This window comes from Grammomys surdaster, unplaced genomic scaffold (assembly GCF_004785775.1).
Source record: "Grammomys surdaster isolate TR1022 unplaced genomic scaffold, NIH_TR_1.0 313, whole genome shotgun sequence".
Taxonomy (NCBI): Eukaryota; Metazoa; Chordata; class Mammalia; order Rodentia; family Muridae; genus Grammomys; species Grammomys surdaster.
In genome coordinates, this window is record NW_021604732.1 from 3,078,994 (window position 1) to 3,102,128 (window position 23,135).

The window sequence follows — 23,135 nt, forward strand, 5'->3', positions numbered from 1 at the left end:
ACCTTTGGTGTGCTGCCACACACTGTAACCCCAGCCTGGGGAGTCTGAGAAGTGTGAGGTGGGCCTCGCTGTGCAGGGAGACATCTCAAAAGGCAAAAGGAACCAGACAAGTCCTCACTGAGGGAACACTCAGCCATCCTCTGTGGTGGCAAAAGCCACTTTGGATATGGCAGACTGTGTTTATTTAGGTCCAAGGAGAAAGGGGAAGGGGGTCCTTCATGTCCACAGAGATGCAGCAAAGGAAAGTCAGAGTTGGCTGGAAAATGTGTTGAGGTAAATGCTCTAAGAAAAATCCAAACCAACAACAGCAGCAAAACAGGCTCAGGTATGAAATATTTACTTCCTTTAAGAACTATAGATATTTGAGAAAGTGAAGACATATTTCTCAATTAAGAGTTAAGTGAAGATTACAGGGTTCAATCGTAAATGCAGACAGCCTACCCCACTGCCAGCAGAGGTTGGCTGGACCGCTCTGAAGTAACAACAGTTGAAAGCTCCCATTCTTTGAAACTAATTTAAACACACAGAATTGTTGAAAGATTAAAAACCGCAGTCAGCTAATTACACCCTCTCTCATCTCTTATTCAGCAAATGAATCACTTTTCCTTCCCACTTAGCTGAGGTACATGGACTTCTGCCTAATTAGAAATGTTGTCTATGGGACATTAGCGAGAGCAGAGCAGAGCAGAGCAGAGCAGGGTGTCGCCGCTGCTTCATGTTTAATTCCTGACAGCAGAGCCTGATAGGAGAGAATAGAGAAGTCATTAAATAATTTTAAATTATTTATAAAAATTACTTTGCCCAAATTATAATTATTTTTCCCCCAATGGCCTCGTGTCTGGTGGATAAGAGACGAGGCGGCCCACGTTGGTTTAATGAATGTTTTAATGTTATATAGAACAGAACATCATGAATACAATGGAAACAAAGTTGTATCAATTCAATAAAAAAATTTTCAACATAAAGTGGGGAGGTAATAATTTGATACTTATAGTATTTATTTTAAAAAATATTCCCAGCTTGAGGTTGAAACATTTAATTTTGCATTCCAAACTCTAGCATCATGATTTTCATGTGAGCTTAATGCAGAATCACAGCAGGAAAAAAAATTTTAATTAATTTCCTTTATTTGTCATTAAATCAATAAAATCTCTGACTGCTACAGGTCTCCTTTAATAATATATATCGAACTTCTATTGGAACCATATTGCTAATGCGGTATTACACACTCAAAACGCAAACAAAATGAAGATGGTATAAAACCTAAATGTGAACAATGCTGAGTCCTAACATGTACATTTAACTTAAGGGTTTAATGTATTTTTACCTTTCAATTTTTTGAAAAGACACCAAAAAAGATAAAAATAAATATTTTTCTCTTTTGACTGTTTCTGACTTGAATGATGGCTACAAGGATACGCACAGGAAGCAGCTTTGCCAAGTCAGTCACTGCAAAGGGCAATGAACAACTGCTACAAACAAACAACACACAAGAGTCTTCTTCTCCGTTGTTAAAGGAAACCGCCGAGCAGTCCTGAGAAAGGTTTCCCAGTCCTGCACAGGGTGATTGTAGGAGACATGGGCGAAGTCTCACAGCTGTGGATGAGGGTTCGATTCTGTGAAAACTCAGATGGTAGTTAGCAGCACTGCTGGAGCCTTGGCAAAAGTACATACATCCAGTTACCTCTGATTTAGCCATAATCACATATGTATGCCTTTTTTTGGACAAAAATATATATTTTTATAAAAAACCGATCATCCAACTTTAGTGATTTCCTATATGGACGTGAGTGTGGGAGTAAAGGAACTGACCCAGTCATGACAAGGCGACTGAGGGACAGACAATGAAGGTCCTCAGGGAGAGAAAAGTATAAAGTTAGAGAGTGAAGCACACTTACTCAGCCCCAGCCGTGCCAGTTATCCCACAGACTATGTTGTGACACGGGCTCTCTGACCCAGAGAGGCCCGTGTCCCCTCCCCCCATTAGGAGCATATCTTCACTGGGGAAACCGATCCTGACTGCCTTGTCTGAAGTGCTCTAGCATCGCTTCTCAAACACCAGCCTTTTTGGTTCTTTATGTGGGTCATTTAATTAACTGATAAAAGAAAAGGGAACTGCTTAGCATCTTCCATCCCAACATCACCTATTGCAGCTACAGAGTCTTCTTCCACTCGCTCCATTACAACCTTTTATTTGCTAAAGTTGGCAAAGTTTGCAAAGGCATCTTGCTTGGGTTGCACAGTTCCAGAAGGCATGGCCATGCTGGGCATACCCATTCCCATTGCGCCTGTCAAGCCCATCCCCGAGGCCGACATCCCCAAGTTCATGTTCATGCCCACCATGCCCTGGCTCATCCCTGCGGTATTCCCCAGAGGGGCCATTCCCATGGTGCCCGTCATTACACCGGGCATGTTCATAGGCATGGGTCCCCCCATCAGAGGGTTAGTTTGTGACCGGACAGGAAGCATGTTTGATGGAGAACTGAGGTTCACAGCTCCAAAGCTCTGAGTCATCACATTCAGAGGCTGTTGCATATCTACCAGAAGAAAGGAGAAAAATGACTTCAGTAAAGGTTTACAGAGCAGAAAAACATGACACACTTTCCTGACTTGTCAATACCCAGTAAGTCAATTAATCTGCCCTGGTTACACTAAACAAATATTCAGTGGATGTTGGCCTGGTCTCCTAGAGATGTAGAAACAGCAAGAGTGGGAGAACCATGACCCCAGAACATTCCTACAAAATCCATTGCTGACTCCCACCCAATAAACTGTCCAAAGTCAGGGTCTACCAAAAGCCTTAAAAAAGTTTATATTCTTTGATCCAGAGTGTTGTAAGAAGGAAAAGCAGATGTACAGAATGTATACAAATTTAATTCTATTTATACTTTAAAAAGCTGAAAATAATTTAAACGACCAATACGAGAAGCTATACACTGGTATGAGGGGATAATCTAAAAATCATTTTTCTCTGACAATGTTTAACACAAGAAAAAAATCCCTCATATTTATGTTGTTAAGTAAGAAGAACAAGAAAAACAACAGCACAGATATCCATCCATCCCTCAGCATCCCAAGAGAAAAGAATAGCCATGAGGCAGGGGTCCTGAGCTGGGGAGCTCACACGGTTTTGTTTGTTTCTTCATCATGGTTTGCAAAGATAGCTGTACACTGATTCTGAGAAAAACCACTTTCTGTTTTGGAGCACCATGGAGAATCCACTGCTGTAGGATGCCAGGCAAGAGCTAGCCCGAGCTACATCTCACTGCCTGGGTGTTTAACACAGTCTCTCTACGTAGCTCAGCTATCCTTGAACCGTATCATATCACACCAGAAGCACAGTGCAGAGTCAGTGTGCCAGTGGGAAGGGTGAACATGGTTATCTTCACATACACACCCACCCATCCCCAGTATATTCATCTATTATTATTTTAACACTTGAAGAAGTCCTATAGTCAGGGCAAAATATATAAAACACAGATGGGGCACTTGAGGTGACTTACTCTGCTGCTGAATCATTGTATTAAGCGATGGCTGCTGGGGCTTGGAAGGCTGCATACCAGGTAGTAAGTTGTCTAGGCTGATGTTGACACTGGGGTCAGACCAAGTAGAGGGCAGGGTTTTGCTGGCTGACTTCTGGACCATATCTGCATTCTGATTATAGAGAGGGTTAGGCTTCTGCAGCACTGCACTAACACTCTGCAGAGGCTGGAAAAGAAAAGGATGCTCTAGAAATGAAGTACCAGCTGCTCAGTTATCAGACGACAGCTTCATCAGAATACCAAATAACCATGGATGCCTTATACTAATGACTTCAATGCTGAGACACTTCGTTTATTTACTCACTTTACATCCCGCTCACTGACCCACTCCCGGTCTCAAATGGAGCCTTCTGAAGACACTGGGTATGATCCCATAACCCAGTGCTCAGTCCTTTAGAAGGCACTATCTCTGAAAAATGCCCGGACAATAACCAACTTCAGGTTAATATAGCTCCCCACCCCAGGAAAACAGAGTTATTGAGTACAACCCAAAGGGCAGTACCTGGACAGGGAGCAGATACCCAACCAGCCAGGTGAACACAACTAAAGCCAGAGGAAGGAGGAAACCTATCCTTACAAAACAGAATGGAGGTCTGTCTGCTTAGGTCATAGGGCCCAAGCCATCAAGAGGCAAATGAACGTCACAGGGCCTGACTGGTGTTTCCTGGCTCTGTGCACCCCCACTGCCTTGAATGGGCACTGTCAGTGGCTCTCAAAACACATGTGGACTGACAGAGAAGAAATCCAGGAGAAAGAAGCAGAGGTGCACAATGGATTTTAAAGGACAGAAAAAAAGGAATGGGAGATGAGAAATGAAAAGTCTACCAAGGCAAAGGTCAGAGAGGGACACAGTGGCTGGAAGAACACCACTGGCCTCTCCGGCACCACTCTGATTCTTTCTTCCCTTCCTTCATCCCAACACCCCAAAGCCAGGATCTATACATGAAAACAAGTGATTAGCACCAGAAACATATCAGTCATTCAGTCAAAACTAGCAAATTTCAGGTACAACTCAGACACTTTCCAACTATGTTCAAGTCTAAGATACTCTTATGCAAAAATCTTAACTCTTAAAGTGTAAAGTTAAAAACTCTCATGAGTTTTCTCTTATTAAAACAACGGTTGCCAACAAACCAGGAACAGGGGGTATCATCCATCACTGGATTTTCTACTTGAGCAACGGTGCACAGTGATACAAAACCATCCAGACAAACTAGAGTTTATTGACTATTTTCCATGAGTCAAACAATCTATCTATTCCCCCCAAATCAATCTTTAAACATAACTGAATAGTAATTGGTGGTGACCCACCAGACTTCAGCATGTCTCTCTGTGCCAAGGACTGTAAGTAGGTAAGACTGTCCTGCCTTCTAGAACACACAGAAGACACCGTGGGTGAAAAGTACAACTTACAACACAAGCATGGCCTCTCAGTCCTGTGCCACCTAATGGTGTTTAGGCCCACACTGTACTATGGGGGTGGAGGAGGGGTCCTTGTTGTCTTACACTAACCCATCATGTTATTAGACATCTAAGGAGATATAAGTAACAATTTCCAAGGGAAACAGACAACTTACCTGTGATCTTGACATGGGCAAACCAAGTCCCACAGTGTTACTGCTCATTAGAGAGAAATTCATACTCTGGGAAGACGTCATGGTTGCCTGGGATGAGCCCATAAGATCAAACAGGTCTGAAGAGTTTGAGGCAGCAGGAGGTGGGCCTAAAGCTGGCTGTGAACCACTGATGAGCTCTACAGCAGGCTGTGGGGCACTGCCGAAGAGCTCGCCACCAGAAGCAACAGGGCCTGATGGGGCTTGGTTGAAGGCACTCCAGTCACCAAAGTCGCCATTCCCACTTGTTGCTGTTACCGAAACAGAAGGAAGGCAAGGGTGAGAGGCACTCTGAAGTGCCCAGAGCAAACGTAAGCCACATGAACTGCAGCTAATTGAAGTTGATGGAAGTCCATGCAGGTTAGCATCTACAGGCCCCATCTCCATCTGGACAGTATCCTTCCTCATGAATATTACAAAAGTGTTACAAGATGGCAAAGATGGCAAAGTTAGAATTCTCAAAGTAAAATCCACCTCTTGGCAGACCTCTGCATGATACACAAAAAACATCATGAAATCACACAATAAAGTCTGCATTAGCTAAACACATGGGACTCAGAAAAAGGAGAAAATTCTACAGCGGTTAACTTCCTGCTGGGTGGGGAGGTACTCTACAATTAGAGTCCCATCTTTGCTTATCATTTACAAGGTTCAAGGAGAAATCAGCCTGCAATTTATACCTATGTAACTAGTAAAGCTTCATGTTCACAGCTATAATTTAATAAGAACAAAACAAACCCTGGAGAATAAGAAGTTAATAAAATGAAGTGTGAACATTTTAATATATTTGTGTTAGGAGGTCTCACACTGGTTTTGTTCCCTCTGATTATACATGGGCTACTACCAAGATCAATCTTCAGTATGCTGACTGCTCAGTGTATTTCAACAAAAAGCAAGGGGAATTCTTGCTAGTCTGAATCAGAAATCCAAGCTGAAGGGGCAGGTATTAAAGGCTTGTTCTGCAGTCTGCAGCACAGGGAGGAGACTGGGTGATAGCTGTGCTAAGTGTGTCAGTGGGCCAGTCTACAAAAGGTCATACAGGATAGGCCATCGGGAGTGGGGCTAGGCTGGAAGAAGGGTGTGCTTTTGAAGAGCATATCTGTCCCTCCCTGGCAGCCTCTCTGTTTCCATTCTAAGGACAGTAGCCTTTCTACCCCAGGCCTGTGAGCAGGAGCAGCCGGCCACAGAGCCTGTGGACCTGTGAGGCCACCAGGCTTCTCCACGGTAGCCTCCTCGATCATCCTCTCTCAGTAACGGACAACTCCCATTCCAGACTAGCAGTAAAGAGGAACCAGCATGCGCTCACACAGTCCAGAGATCAGCTACTAAGAAGGCAAGCCTGAGTGATCAGCTAGCCCCTCTGGGCCCAGCTCTTAAATCTATACTGTGAAGCTGGAGTAATGGCATATGCGTCATCATCCGAGGTTTGATATTACGCTGGATTAACTTGGACAGTCCAAGTGAGTTCACCACACAGGATGTTGTATCTGGTCTCTGGAAAAGCTGCATACAACACACTATCTGAAGTACACTGATTATATAAGCAAGTCATATTTAAACATTACTTTGTCTAGGCTACACATGACTCCAAGTAAATCAATCTTTCCTTTAGAAAGGGACAAGCACATGAGTATGAGTCTGTGGCAGTTGAGAAGGTAGAAAGTGAAGAAATGGCGATTTAAGGGCGGCCACCTGGAAGAGTTAAATGCGCAGTCCTCACAATGGTCTTTACAGTTTGGAAATGCATGTCTAGCCTAAAAGGTAAACACCATAGCAACACTGTCTCACGATGTAAGTATGAGAAGAGATCAGTCATGTGAGGTCCTGCCAATCACTCCTCCATTACTGGAGTAGTATGCAACATCCTCGGGAGAGAAACCTGGAGCTCTGTACACTGGATCACGTAGGAGTGGGCTTCTATTCTTTACCCAGGGTTTTACTGGAACTGCTATTACTCTTTACAAGACACTGTAGTAACCATTCCAAATTAGTTCTTGACAGTCAATGTTTTAAACTCATTTTAAGTAAGGCTGCTGAATGAACATAAACTGTCCCCTGATTTTCTATTTGTAGGATCCATTAAGCAGAGTATGGGTGGAACCTGGGCAAAGCATGCTGCCCCATCTGAAAACTCAGTCTTGAGATGATTGATCATGCAAGGTCGTGCTTCCTAGTGGGGCAGACACTGTTTAGAAATGATTAATCATTGCTGTGGGTTCAGCACCTGTGTGGTGCTGATGTGACTGCATTAATCACACATGGATAGAGATGTATGGGAAGGCTGCACTAACATATTCAAGTTATTTGCATACCAGACAACTTCATATATATAAAGACACCAAGGATTATCCAGGGAGCCTGTGCAACTAGGGCATGTTTACCTTCCGCTCTGATGTGCCCACAGTAAGGTTCCAGCCTTAGCATGGTGCTGCACATCCAGAATGAAGCAGTTTAATTACCTAACAACTCTATTTGGGGGGAAATACTCAGATTTCATAGGAGACTGTCAAAATAATACAAACCACACTCAAAGCTATGCATTTTCTCCCTAACTCTCCCATTAGATAAATTCAGTCCAGGCTATTTTAACAGCAACAGAGTCTATGTGAACGGAAGAGTAACTCTAACTCAATTACAGAACATTTTGCCTCAGCCCCTGCCTCAGGCTTCTGATTCTTATAGCTGTTTTTATAGTAGCCTCTCACACTGTACATGACCCAAAGTCTATGGGGAAAAAAAAAATCACTATTCTTTCATAACCTTCAGGAAAAAGACACTAAGGACCTAAGTCTGTACTTTAAACGCCTCTACAGATAGACCTATCTCTATGAAGCACCATGGCAGGTGGTGTTTATCCTTAGTTTTGAGACATACACCCATTTTCATTCCTGGAAAATCAGGCCAACTATGGTAAACATGAATTACTACATTTTTGCTCTAAAGTAAGATCCTGTGTCCTTACACTCACCCCTGCAAGACTAAACAAGAATATTATGAATATGAGTAGTTTTTTGTTTTTTTGTTTTGGCAGAGTTTAGTACACAACTAAGTTAATTCATCTGTTATACCTAAGACACTGGCCCAATAAATATCTTGTGGATAAACTGACTGGGAATTATGAAACGATAAATTCTACAAGGATTAAGAAAGCTGATTAGTGGCTCTGTGTGTGTCAACTTTTCTGATAACTTTTCACAAAGCATCTCATACCTTGGGAAGGGAAATTGCCTGATGCAGCAGCCGAGCCAAAGTCAGCAAATCCTCCGAATAAATCAGCTGATCCTCCTAGAAGGCAAGCATGGGGACGATGTTTTAAACAGCTTGAGTTGTGGAATAATTACAAGCAATTTTAAATAGGAATCCTTTTTAAGCAACATACAAAAATATGCAACAGGAGAGATCTACCCCCATCATATGAGCTAGCCTGCTTTCTTGTGGTTCTCTCTGCCATCTTTCTTGGATTCTCAGACTTTGACATTTTCCCCCTCCAGTTTAAAACTTTATTTTACATACACATTATATATTATATATGTTATTATATATGTGTATGTATATACAGATTACATATGACATTTATATATGAATGAAATCACACACTGAAATTAACCAGACCCAAACTCTGTACATGTCAATGAACTTCTATATAGTTAGAATAGCCATTCTGAAGCTGTGGATCTTCACATTGCATTTAAATTTTTAAAGAAAAAGAAAATTCCATGTTAGAGTTAACACCAGAACAACAACTTAAAAAGAACCAGATAGATAGACAGACAGACACACACATACCGTGGGAAGTCTGTACATTTCAAAATTAAAAGCACGTTTACTTCTATTGTGCTGTGTGAGTCTCTGCCACATGTATGCAGGTGCCCAAGGAGATCAGAAGAAGGGATCAGGCCTCCTTGGAACTGGAGTTGTAGGACACTGTGACGTGGGTGCTGAGAACTGGACTTGGGTCCTCTGCAAGAGCAGTATGTGTTCTTAACCACTGAGTCATCTCTCCTGTCCTCATGTCAATGTTTTAAAACCAAACATTTGAGGAAAAACTTAAAGTTGGTTTGCATAAAAATCAATGTCAACAGACAGCAGGAGAGACCACCGGGTGACGCTATCTACTGGGAGGATGCTTTCCGAGTTGCTCACTCCACAAAGGATTAAATACTTTTCTTTAACACATGAAGAAAAAAAAAATCAAGCTTTTTGCTATTTATTTATTATTATTGTGTATGTGGCTCTTGTACATATGCTATGACATACATGCAGAAGCCACACGTTTTGACCCAAGGACAAACTCAGGTCATCAGACTTGTGTAACGTGAGCCACCTGTCAGTCCTTTTTACCACTGCTGAATACCTATTTTTAAAATGGCAAAATCACAGCCTAGGTCAATTTCCTATGCACAGTTTGTATTATTAAACACTACAGTGAGATATTTACTTTTATCAATAGTGTGTACTACAGTATTTTACGTGTTAGTATTGTTTTCTTCTACATAAATGATTACCAAACCACAGATCTAAAATTTAAAGCTTCTGGCTTTGTTTTTTGTCCTCAAAGTTTTACCTGAGAGCCAGAACCTGAGAAGTGTAGAGCAGCAGCTCAATCAGAGTGCTTTTAGTGTTACAGGAATGGTGCACAGGTTACATCACAGCTGCTTAGCCTGCAGTGCTTAGAACTTGCCAGGTGGGACTGCAACATCTGGGTGGCACTCAAACACCACCAGGGACAGCCTCCAACATCTGGTGCCTTTTCTGAATTGTTTTATCGCTGCAAGACATTCTACCCCATCTGCTCTGCTCAGCTGGGTTAATTAAAGTGTAACCCCCGCCCCTTCTTAGATGGCCAGCTCAATAGAGGGAAGAATCAGTTGGCGACACATGTCTGTTGCTCTTTCTTTTTAATGTACACTTATGTAGTCAACTATCAGCAGTACAACTAATACCTTCTTCCGACCCCATTCTATATCACCACATTTACTCACGGATACATCCTCACAGCAGCCAGCTCGTGCCAACCACAGGCTCTGCCACCACCAACAACAGCTCATGAGGCTATTTTACAATTCCTCGAAAGGACACTATCAAAGTGATTTGATTTTTTTCTTTCTTACAGGTATACTGAACGTGATAAAATGCTATGAGCACAAAGAGCAGGAGCTAAATGTGCATATCTCAGGCAGGCACATGTTCATAAACACAGGGAAATGAATGCTGCACAGTCGGGGCTTAATATATATTTGTTTTCTGTTCCTTTATGTTAAACATTTTGATACAGTATACTGCTAATAGAATGCTACTTCCTGTTAACAGTAAAGGATCTAAAAACAGATTATATTAATTTGCTTCATCCAAGCAGTGAATAAACAACAGGAAGGAAATTTCATGCTAAGCCAAGTACAGACCTTCAAATCTGAACTAGTCTAAGTTACAAAGAATCCATATGGAGACAAGACAGTGCGGAACAGATTTTAAGAAGCTTCTCCTGAATGTGGTGTTTCAGGTGTATCTGGTCTTCCCCTTCTCACACCCACATGAAGACCATACACATCAAAAGTCCACAGCAGCTCCTAACCTACTCACGTGTGGCTTGGTTTCTACATGACTTCACGAAGGAGCAGTGGGACCAGGCACACATGATCTCTGGCATGGATCTGACATTTTCTGAAGCACCACAAAACCACCTTTAACTGCCAGAAGTCTTTCAGAAATTAAAAACCCATTTCTAAAGGGCCAAGTTTCTCCTAGGAGGCACAGGCATGACGATCCACTAACCCAATACAAGTGCCTATGCTCCAGCTCTTCCCACATCACCTCTAAGGAAGTACAGAGAAGACCATCAAAGCATGCTGCCCAGGGAAGGCCACTGTTGCCATTCATGCAGATTCCCACACAAGCACTGTCATTACAAATCCACCTGTCTCTCCAGGCCAGCAAGGAGGTTATTTATCTCCTTACCAGCTGGGACTGGGAACTGTCGAGAGCAACTGGGAACAAGAAAAATATGGTCAGACAGTGCTTGAACTACAAATGAGAAAATCGCATACAGAGTTTAATCTAATGCATTAAAAACTGAAGAGTCCTAACATATATAAAGCAAGTGACTAATTTTTAAATAATCCGTAAGAACAAATATCTCCACTGCAGAAAAAAAGAAGCCCAGACCATCAACTGGCAAAGTCACAACTAGCCTATAAAACACATGTTCAAACACAGTACTCAAAATGTAATGGGATTCTGTCTCATCAAAGACTCTGAGAGGCAGGACTACTTCTGTTTGAAACACTAAAGAATTTAGGAAAACCTCAAGCTAAGAAACCTGAAGTATAGAAAACAGGAATCACTTGGTTAAATGACATTACCAGACAATTTGTAACTCACAGCAAATGCTGCTGGAGACAAGCAGAAGGGAAGGTCAGAAGAAAAGCTATCCTTACCCAGAAGCCACAAAGCTTTGCCACCCAACAATGCTGAAGTCTATCTCATCAAATACACACAACACCCACCGGGGAGGCGGTGCGCAGATGTCACCTGAGCAGATAGCTGACAGGCCAATGTAGCAGAAGCAGATGTGCGGCCAGTCTGGACTGCATGGCAAAGTCTCATCTTAACAACATTTTATAAATAATATTTGCTAAAAATGTTAATAGTTACCTTTGTACATATAACTTGGGGCAAATGCATTGTTTTCCACATTTAAAAAGTCATTGTCGTCATCATCATATCATCATCAGTGAAAAAAAAACAAACCCACTAACAACTTCTAGTAAACTCACTTAAAGACAACTTCCACCCAAATGCAAGACGTTGTACGGAGGTTGCCCCACGGTGCTTCCAATCCATGTAAGACGCAGCGAGGTTCAAATGATAGTGAATAATTTGGACTTGATACATTTCCAGTCCTTAAAAAAATGTTTTCAAGCTTGGCACAGATGATGGCAGTGCACGCCTTTAATCCAAGCACTCATGAAAGAGGCAAGCAGATCTGAGTTCAAGGTCAGCCTGGTCTACAAAGTGAGTTCCAGGACAGCCAGGGCTACACAGAAAACCCGTTTGGTATTAAGCCCTATTAACACAGTTTTTCTGGCTGTACTGGTGACATGCTTCTCTCTACTATCACTCAAGAGACATACAGCTTATGGAACAGTAAGCTAAGACCTAAATTCCTTACTCACAAAGGGACAAAGCCTACAAGGTTGACTCACACTAAAAGAGAAATGGAATGGTTTTAGCATTCTATTTTTAGTTGGCTTAGTTTCTAATTTTAATTTTCTAGCACTGACTTAGGAAAATATTCCGGTGACACGAGCTGTTATGTAGGAGACACTGAAACATCACTTTAGAAGACTGTAATGGAAGATTACCAAAGAGCACGTATCAAAACAATCTCAAGAACAAGTTGATACAGAGCTTCGGTTTAACATAATGCAGTTTTAAATTTGGTTAGATATTCTACAGATTTTAGCAGATATTCTGTAAAATGCTAGCAATGAAAATGTAAAGACAGACAGACAGACAGACACACACACACACACACACACACACACACACACACACGGAGGAAAGGGTCACACGGCTGTGGAGATACTCATCTGATGAGGTGTCCATGTGCATCTGTTTGCCTCACTGGTGGCCTGTGGCCTTCTACTTGCATGGTAGTCCTATGACACATACAAGACTTCTGGCAGATCCTTACACATACTCATGTGCAAGTGCCAATATTTAAATCTAACTTCCTTCTGTAACAGACCTTCATTTAAAACTACAGTTAAATACATATTTCAAATGAAGTTATTAAAAAGTAATTCTGATGTCAAACCATGTTGAGCTGCTTTTGAAATAATATTAAGCTAAATTTTAAGGGCAAGAAACCTTCCAGATTTCATTTAAATTCTGCCTCAGTTACTATATTAATTTTAACTGCTATATGTATATAAGTTAGCCTACCATTTACACCAGAGAAGAAAAACCACTCAAAGGGTTCTTTCTGCTCAAAGTAATTTTCTGTTCAAAGTAATCTTGGGATCATAGAGGAAGAAAGTCATGCCCACACAGCTGACCTTCCCAGTTACTTAATTCTTTGTTCCACAGATGCATAAACATGGCCTTTCAATATTTCATGCCAGCAAGTCCAAAATAACTGATATTCTGTGACACTATGTCTACATTAGATGGCTGTATGCTACCTACCAGTTCGGACTATAGTATAGTTCAAATCTTAAATATACAAAGACAGTACACATCAGTTTTTCAACAACCCAGGCAGGCGTTTGCCACTGTGAGCATGGCAGTCTCTCTAGGTCAGAAGTAACTTTAGGATAGTTATAGAAGAATCTCAGAATTGGGTCAAACCAGATGCCTTGCAAGTTTATTCCTAGGCCAGTACTTTCATGACAGCATGAAAGAAAGAAAAGAAAAGAACTGGTGGCTTTACAATCACAAATCTATCTGAAAAAGTAATTTATATCATGGACTTGTGCTTAAAGCCAGCAAGTCCGAAAACAGTTTTGCTTTTGGGAATATTTACACACAACTTGAAAAACAGCTGCACTTTGCATGTTAGTTCAACCCACATCTGTGCTGATCTACACTTTAATGTTATCAACTTTAAAGAGCCTCAGAAAAACTATCTTTAAAAAGCTCTTGAGCTGTTTTTATTGGAGTACAGTAGTTTTTTAAGATTCTAATCATCAAGTGCAATCCTACGGTATCAATTTACTTGCAAACAAGTTATGAGGACTTATTCAAACTCTAGCACACGTTGGAGATCACAAGGAAGAAATCCTTAGTCTCAGCAATGAGACAGGCTTAGTCCACTGTTCAATGTGATGCTTCCCCCTTTTCTGACAGATCTGGGTGTGTTGCCCAGGTTGCTCTGGAACCCTCTCAACTCTGCTGGCCAAGAACTATAGGCACCAGCACGTGCCCTCCACCCTGTCCCAGCCCTCTTATGCCTGATGGGGAGTTATATACATATTCACATAATTCTCCTTTCCTCCAAAGCACCCAGCATGTTTATAACTAGGTAATTACAGTCAATTACTGCCCTTTGACTAATGATTACTTCCTTTATTTGACTTTTCCAAGAGCTGAAGAATTCCATTTTAAGCACCCAACTGGTGTCTGGGTCAGCAAACGCTCTCACTAACAGATGAAAAAGTAATGAACATCTCTGCCAACCACAATGAAGGTTTAGGGCATGCCATGAAAACATGCAGAGTAACACATTATTTTTATAAAAGGAAAATTTAAAAGGTGAATGTTAATGTAAATTTTTACATCTTCAAAATTTATTTTAACAGCTTAAACATGCAAACAACAAAGCCTCCAAAATCTTTGTGAAAAATGTCATAAGCATATTAGACTCTGAAGGAGGAAGCAGTATGGAGGGGAGAGGAAGCCCTGTAAGCGGAGACACGTCACAGTGACCTGACGTCATGTTTATCATTCACTGATATTTGTTTACAACCAACAGTTTTTCCTTCCAAGGCCTAAAGGTCAGAAGGTTAAAAACTGAGCGAGATCCTTTTCAAAGCTTTGAAAAATGGGTGCATGCATGTAAGACCAAGAAAGCAAAGGTAACCCTACGATTCACTTATAGGCACCAAAGAAATTAGGGGAAGAGGCTACCAAATTATTACACTGTCCCTGTTAGGCAGTCAAATAATTCTCTCTAAATAGCAGGGAATGCCCATTAACTTCACATTAGCAAACCCAGGAAGTATTTCTGCAGGACTGCGAGTCCAGAGTCACACAAATGCTTGGCAAATGCTCTGCTAATAAATTATATCCCCAGACCCCTTTCTAAGTTTTATTTAAAGACAAGGTCTCTTTGTCCAAGTTAGCCTTAAATTTGTGACTTTCCTCAATGATTATAGGTCTGCATAACCATACCTGGTTAATCATGTATTTCCCTACATAGCCCTGGCTGTCTTGGTACCCACTGTATAGTCCAAGCTGGCCCTGAATTCTCAGAGATTCGCCTGCCTCTGCTTCCCAAGTGCTAGGATTTAAAGGTGTGCTCCACTACACCCGACTAGAACTTTTTTTTTTAAATTCCATCTTTCATATAGCACTAAAAAGAAAAAAAACAACCCTAGTTGGTGGAAAGAAGCAGGCACTGTCCAGCTCACCTGCTGACTGGCTACTGCCATCAAACAAGTCAACAAGGTCCCCCGATGACTTGCTGCTCGGCACTGATGGCTGAAATAGTAGAAACAATAAGCAAGGTTACAAAGACCTCCAGTGTCAACCCCTAATTTTGACAGAAATCCTGTAATCATCTAAACAAGGCTAGATTTAGATTCCCAAAAAACAAAAAAATAACTGGGCAAGGAACAAACACATCACAGGTGGTTGTGAGCTGTCTGATGTGGGCCAGTGAAAGCAGTGCATCATTTTCCAACCCTTTGCAAAACACGATCTCACCCAGGGTGGTCTTGACCCCAACCCCACCGATTTAGCTTCCCAAGTGCTGGAATTATAGGCATGCACGACCAAACTAAGTTCTAACGTCTCAATTTTCTTCTGACTCATTTCTCTCTGTATTGCATTTCAATCTGGAGAACAGTGTACTCCACACCAACCATGTTACAGTGCTAGCCTGGCTCGTTATCATTGCTTCAACCTTTCAAGTACACCCATGCTTCCCTAGAGACTGTAGCTGAGATTAGCCATGGTGGTGGTATGAGATGGGGCAGATTGACTACTCTGGGATTCACAGCCTCCCCATGTACACTGCAGTGTCATTTCTCCATCTAAGCAAAGTACATGGACAGTCACTCAGCACTGCGACAGGTTTCTTACCCAAGGAGATCTCGTTATTAATGACTGAGCAGGGCATGCCAGATGATCTATAATTGATATGACTTATCGACAGGCCCTGGCTTACTATGGCAGGATTCCGAAAGCAGTTTACAAGAATATGGCAAACATGCTGTGCAGACCCATGTTGTCCACACCTTCGATGACGACTGAGGCGTGTGGGTTGAAGCGTTCTGATCTGGGCTGGCTTTGTCCCCTGTGTAATGTGCTGCTGCTCCGAGATCAATGGTTTTGGAAGGGTTTGCGGTGCGCTTATGCCGGGTTGTGGTGGTCTCTGTGGCCTGTGTGATGTGGATATGCTTCGTCGTCACTGTTTCCTCTTCATCTTTGAATTCACCTTTGGGAGATCTGCCTCTCCTTGCTTTCTTTTCCTCATCGCTGTCACTAAAAGATATTAAAAATGAAACAACGTAATGAGGCTTGGGAATACCCTAAGAAGGAGTCCTTTGCGACTCGAGTGAAGGAATTTCAAATGTGCTAACTCCAAAACTCTACACGCTGTTTGACAGGATCGACACAGTATTATTTAGGCTGCTGAATAGCGATGCGGACGTGTGAGGGAGGGAAGAGGGATGTGTGCCATTCTCCAGTTGAGTCTAAAATACCCCTGAGGGGGGTGATATGTATGTAAGAAATGCCTAAAATACCTCAGTGTTTGTTTCAGACTTAAAACTTAACTAGCAGATAAAACAGCAGCACACTGTCAGAACCAGCTGCTGGACTCCAGCATCTCAGACGACACAGTCACAGCCTCTAAATATATGATGCAAATCTCTAATATCCCATACCCCCCCCCTTTCTCTCTCATCGCTCCTGGTGTGTGCACACACACACACACACTCACTGTCTCTGTCTCTGTCTCTCTCTCTCTCTCTCATCGCTCCTGGTTTTCTTACAAGACAGAGACAGTAGAGTCTTAGTTGTCCCTGTCTTACTAGTTAGCCAGAATCCTGAACTCCTTGACCTTCCTGGTCTGCCTCCCAAATGCTGGGTTAGAGGCTAGGATGCTCTACCCAGCTTTTACAGCTCCATTTTAGGAACTCTGTTCTAGATTCTCATGCTATAATCCAAGGACCAGAACAAAGTGTGACAAGGATGATGCATGGGCTGCACCTTGTAATCCTAACACTTGGGAGGAAGGCCAGGAGCTTAAGGTCATCCTTGGCTCCACAGTGGGTCTGAAGCCAGCCTGAGCTATCAGAGACTGTCTCAGGAAAGAAGAGAATAAAACAAAACAGTGAAACTTCAGTGGTCAGCTTAAGACATTATGCTGTGTCATCTGTCACCTGAAAATGAACCCAAGTATGATGCAATCATTTTTACAATCTTGCTTCATTTTGCTACTGTCAGATCACACGTTGCATAACCAACTGTAGAAACCTAACTATATTTTAAATATTTCTGAAACAATTATTTTACTCATGTCAACACTACATGTCAACCAATCAAAGCCCCCACAAAAGCGAACCCCTAGGAAGCAGGAATCCAGGATTTCCATACGCTGGGAATTGAAAGTCTAGTCTCTAGTATCAAGTCACTGAGTTTTTGTCTGGATCTGAGCAGGTGGGAGGGAGAGGAAAGAGAAAGTGGGGAGCAACAGAAAGGGAGGAAGAGAGAGCAAGGGACAAGAACCTGAAGTATGTTACATTATCTACATTACTTAACTGTAGAACAGACAGTTTAATTTATAAATATCCTAAAGCAAAATGCTTGAATTCTCCCCTAAACTATGACTATTACTGATGAACTATGACTCTAATCTAAAGCAATCTCAATTTAAATATAAGCCAATTTGGGACTTGTATAAATCAAGGAACAGAGACACAGCACCTGGGCTGGGAAGAAGGCTGCAGATAAAGCCCTGAGTCACATGCATTCCGTCTACAAGATACTGGTTTCTCTCGACGATACTTGAATGTAGTGCGCACACCACTCACTGGTATTTGGAATACAGTCCAGATCTTTAATCTGAATTCTGTGGATCAAAGCCCATCCTGCCTCAGTGGCAATGTAAAAAGAACAACAACCGACTGACTGACTGACTATCATCAGCACCACCCAGTCAAACAAAGGAGAAAAAAAAAGCAGAGTCCAAGGAAGAAGAAGCCCTAAGGATGTCAGGAGAAGGTAAAAAGCAGTGTAGGACTACACACTGCTCTATCACTAAGATCCTGCTTCATCCTCCACTTCAGAAATAAAAAATGAAATATACAGCTGCTGTATTTTTCAAGTCAGGTCAAAAACTTAAACACAGGCCATGAGAGCCTGTGTATAAAATTAATAAGGGAAGACAGGAGAGTACTTAGATACTGTTTCTCAGGGTTCAGGGTTACACCTTTGGTAGAAAACAAATGCATTCCTATTATTGATATTACTAACCCTTCAAAGATCATGTCCTTATAAGTCTTGAAAAGGGCATTCTAGAGAGTTAATGACTCTGGAACAACACTGAAAATACACTAAACATAGGTATTTTGAAACCTAGTTTAAAATCTGGTTATGGTTTTATTTAAACTTCATTTCCATGATATCCTAAACTGAACTACTATAAATCTGTAGGTAGAAAAAAGATACTAATTAGTTAAAAATCAATCAATCAATCAATCAATCAATCAAACAAACAAACAAACAAACAAACAGTAATACCACCACCACCACCACCAACGAAAACCCCTAACAAACAACAAACTCATTTTCCACAGGTCCATGCTGTCTGAATGAGTCTCAGGGTCTACTTCTACTGTTTGATGTCAGTTAAATATAACTGCCCTACATCAGAAAATGAAGCTTATAAACACTACCTTTAGGTGCCAACTGCACAGATTCTTCTGGTCACCTGGGCACAGGATGGTAACAGTGCCTCATGTAGTTCTATTTCAGCCCTTAACTCTCTCTCAAACCTAGGCTTCACTCCCCCCCCCCACATCATTTTAGACCGTGGAACCGTCCGATGTCCAAATGTAAGACGAGAATTACAACTTTTAGAGGGGTAAAAAACTTGAGGCCAAGACTGAGATGCCTGAAGAAAAACATAGAGGTTCGGGAGAGACAGACAGGTGCAGACAGCTTGGAAGAAGAGTCATCATTAACAGCACTTAGAGCTGACCTAGTATCATGAAACTTGGTAACTAGCAACTTCATAAACAGTTCCACCTTTTTAAAAAAAAAACAAAAACAAAAACAAAACCACACAGGACATTTTCAGGAAGGCAACATTTGTTCCTAGAGAATACTGCATGTTCACCAAACTGCACAGAACCATTCAACATGGTAATCTCCAGCATAAACTGTACACCGTAGCTAACACTGTATCAATACTGGGTTTTTCAGTTAAGAAATGTTATCAAAGTAATACAATTATCTTGAAACCATGAGAAAGGGAAAAGGTATGTAGTGTCTTCTGTACTTTATGATCAAATTTTCTGTGTCATTTAGATTCCTCTAACAAAATGTGTGTTTAAACCAAACCAAATAGCTTTGTAAAGCCCATAGCCCTTGAGCAAGCGGTGGAGAGGTGGCACACCTGCACCTTTCCGGGGAGTCCTCGCGGTCTTTCCTCCGGAACTTGCTGATGGTGTCGTCGATTGTGCTCCCGATCTTGTCACTCAGCTCACCTAGCTTGTCACTGAATGGAAATGCGCTCTTGTTCTTATCCCACTCTTCGTCCCATTTGGACTTGGGCTCAGGATCATACCGTTCATCTGTGTAAACAACGAAGAGAAACAACTGAGGATATTCCATTCCGAAGGTTCCAGTGTCTTTCCTTTTCTTAAGAACATTATTTTTAAGGAAAAACAAATCTCCCACGGCACCACACAAGCCCAGCATGGTGCAGTCCATGCCAATCATTGTCAAAAATGTAGACTCAAAAGCTTTTCTTCACGATAATGTCACAGCCTCGATGGGCAGCAGCAGTCATGAAGCCACTGCACACTGCTACAGGAGTGGATATAAAAGACACCACAAACCCAAGATGGATGAAAATCTTTCAAATTTTCTAAAGTTATCCAATGAGCTCAATGACTATTTTATTCTTTTCTTAATGGTTCCTCATTTTTAGAAAACTAGAAGCCAACAACAACATCTTAACTAGAAAGTAAAGCTAGGTGTGTGGTCCATGCCTGTAATCCCCTCATTCAGGAGATGGAGGCAGAGAGTACAAGTCCTAGGACAGCCCAGGCTCTGACTATCTAATTAGCCAGTATCTGCTAAGATCCTATATTTTGGATCCACAATAAAATTAGAAGATCTGGGGAAACAGGAGTCAAAATGATACCACATATATTTTAGAATTCTGTGTATTACTAGAAACAAACAAACAAACAAACAAACAAACAAAACCCAGTATTCTGGTTTCTGACTCTTACAATACAGCCAAGGCTGAGTAAGCTGGGGTTGTGGTGGTAGTGGCCTCGCCCTGATACTCACTGTATCGAAATCCACCAACGCTGTCTGAGGAGACCCCAACATACTTGTCTTTGTTCTTCTTTGCTTTCTTTCGCTCTTCTCGAAGCCTGTCATCATCCTGTGCAAACTCAACCAGTTCCTTTACTTTCTGTCGAATGTTTATACCTTGATCCTTGCCATGCTCATCTTGAGGACAGTAAAGGAGAAAGCGAACTGTAAGAACTCTTTTAGTGTGCGCTAAAGTCTTTCACAAAAGAATAGAAACAAAAATACTTACAAAAATAACGTCAAATTTTAAACTTTTTAAGGAGGAAGATTATGACATTAAATTCTAATTTGACTTAATGAACCTAGACAGCAGAACTAGATAAGATCAATCTATGATCTACTGAAAGGATTATACATGAGGAACAGAATGCATATAGCTCCAAGTGTTTTCTATTGTATTTTAATAAATAATGACCACTCACTTTTAACACTGATGCCCCAAAAGAACCCCAAGTATCTTGTTCCCCAAGATTGAGAACACTATAATCACTAGGACTTAGTGCAACTAAAACCTGACATTTTACAGTCGTCACAAGGCAGGCAGGCAGACTCCAAAGGAAAAGCTCCCCATCCTGGGCTGCCTTCACATTCAGAGCTCCCAGCCTGTGCTGCCTTCACATTCAGAACACACTCTGGCCTCGCACAGTAGACTATCTGCTGGGAGGGGGCCTGGCTTCAAACAGATGTGTGTGTTTTGGAGCTCTAACCTTCTCTTCCCACATGATTAAAGCTATTCCTTTATAGACACCACAGGGGACCAGTCTCCAGTGCATATTTTAATATAAACCCCAACACTCATGTTGTGTTGGTTCTGTTGTTATTAGCCAGTCCTTTCTGCAAGCTCCTGTCTTCACTAATTAATACTCTAGGGCCCCACGCCTTGGATTCTGCACTCGTCACACAACCAGCAAGAGTCACATGCTAATTAGAGCAGAGAAGCTTCCAGGCTGGTTCAGGTGACTGACAACTCCAACTACTGTTTTAATTTGCTTATGAGGGTTTTCTATCGCTCACCTACAAAGTGGTAATTTTCCAGGGATCGCAAATCATAAATGTGCTCTCTGGCGCTTGTAACAACTCGCTCCGATCCATTTCTTATGAGGTAAGCTAGGAGCAGCAACGACTGTGGAAATATAAAGCACCAAGTGACTGAATGGAATGAGCTCTGGAAGAGCTTTGGTACACAGTTAAACACAAACACAAACTCTAACATTACTAGATGGTAGTGGTGAGGAGTGTGCCCTCCCCTTTTTGTTAGCCCGAAATACAGTTTGAACTTCAACCTCTGATATCTAGTACAGAAAATAATTACAAACTACCTAAGCAATGGCCACTTTAAATTAAGTAACTAGTAATTCTGATGTCTAACACTAAGTGTGTGATTCAAACAAACCACGGGATTTCGGGGCTGCTGGCATTATGGAGCTGAAATACTAGGAACATGAGAGGATCCTTCTGTCTTTACAGGACCCTGCAGTGGTGTCCTCTGATAACACTTAATTCTGATGTTAATGAGGATCCAAAAATTTCAACAAAAGGAAAACTTGTGTGTTGCGGAGGAAAACTTTGCAGAAATGTTAAGTCAAGGGATGGTAACTTGAGGCATGCTCGATGCTGATGGTCTGAGGCGCCTAGCAATGTGATGGGCCGTGCTGGAATTAGGCAGCGGGGGCTCTTCACACGCCTGTGAACACAGCAGGAACCACTCATCTGCTTTCCCACTTGAAACTTCATTTCACCATGCTTCCAGGTCTGAGGGTCTATGCAGCGTGGTGACACCAAGGGTATTAACTCGAATTTACAAGTAACTAATCGGGGGTTGGTTTTGAGACAGGGTTTCATTATGCCTCTCTGGCTGGCCTCTAGCTCACGGTAATGCTCTAGCCTCCTAAATGTTGAGATTGTAGGCCTGTGGCCATCATAGTCAGATTTCCTAATTTTTTGAAAAAGTAGTACAACAATCTTTAAAAGCCCTCATTTTAGAAAAATTATACAATTTATAGGAATCCCAGAGAATATTTTAGGAAACAAACATCATAAAAATAACAAAATTTGCTGGACATAGCACCACATGCCTTTAATCCTAATACTTGGGAAGCAGAGGCAGACAGATTCCTAGTAGTTCAAGGTATAGTCTACATACTTAGTTCTGGGTCACTCAGGGCTACAAAGAGAGACTCTTTCCTCCCCAGCAGCCCCACCAAACTAGAAAAGGAAGGGAGGCTGAAGAGAAGGCTTAATGGATAATGTACTCACTACGTAAACATGGGTATAGAAGTTTGGATCCTTAGCACCCACATAAAAAGCTGGGCAGGCCTGGCTGCCACCTGTAATCCTACTGTTGAGGAGACAGGGATCCTAAGTAAGCTAGCTTAATCAGAAAGCTCTGAGTTCAGTGAGACCCTGCTCATAAAATAACATGGAATGCCTGAGGAAGACACAGGAGGCAAAGCTCTGGCCTCTATATACTTCCAAACACACTTACAAAGGCACATTACACTCAGACACCCAACAACAACAGTAACAATAACAACAAAACTCTAGTTAAAACAGGTTTTTAATTCTGAGAGTCAAAATGTGTCAAGCTGCAAATGTGAACACTATTATGGTCTGCTGCGTGTAAGTATGACTCCTGTTTGGCACACAGCATGCTTTAGAAATAAGTATTGAGGAGTAGGAAAACATGATCAAAGAGAAAGATCAT

The 23,135-nt window shown here is 41.8% G+C and overlaps 1 protein-coding gene across 3 annotated transcripts in view; it reads right to left on the minus strand.

Moving 5' to 3' along the window:
- Window positions 1–867: 867 nt before the first annotated feature.
- The window catches only part of Clint1 (clathrin interactor 1), a 53,115-nt gene continuing 30,847 nt past the window's right edge, over window positions 868–23,135 (minus strand). Inside the window, exons 4-12 of one of the 3 annotated variants that reach the window (XM_028777692.1) lie at window positions 21,446–21,554; window positions 20,405–20,569; window positions 19,500–19,677; window positions 16,114–16,360; window positions 15,286–15,355; window positions 8,366–8,440; window positions 5,120–5,406; window positions 3,504–3,654; window positions 868–2,537 (exon numbers count right to left, since the gene is read on the minus strand). In XM_028777692.1, the coding sequence (XP_028633525.1) occupies window positions 2,191–2,537; window positions 3,504–3,654; window positions 5,120–5,406; window positions 8,366–8,440; window positions 15,286–15,355; window positions 16,114–16,360; window positions 19,500–19,677; window positions 20,405–20,569; window positions 21,446–21,554 (1,629 nt within the window). In that variant the 3' untranslated portion in view covers window positions 868–2,190. Of the gene's footprint in view, window positions 2,538–3,503; window positions 3,709–5,119; window positions 5,407–8,365; window positions 8,441–15,285; window positions 15,356–16,113; window positions 16,361–19,499; window positions 19,678–20,404; window positions 20,570–21,445; window positions 21,555–23,135 lie in introns of all 3 variants that reach the window. The other 2 variants (XM_028777690.1, XM_028777691.1) reach the window with 2 other exon arrangements.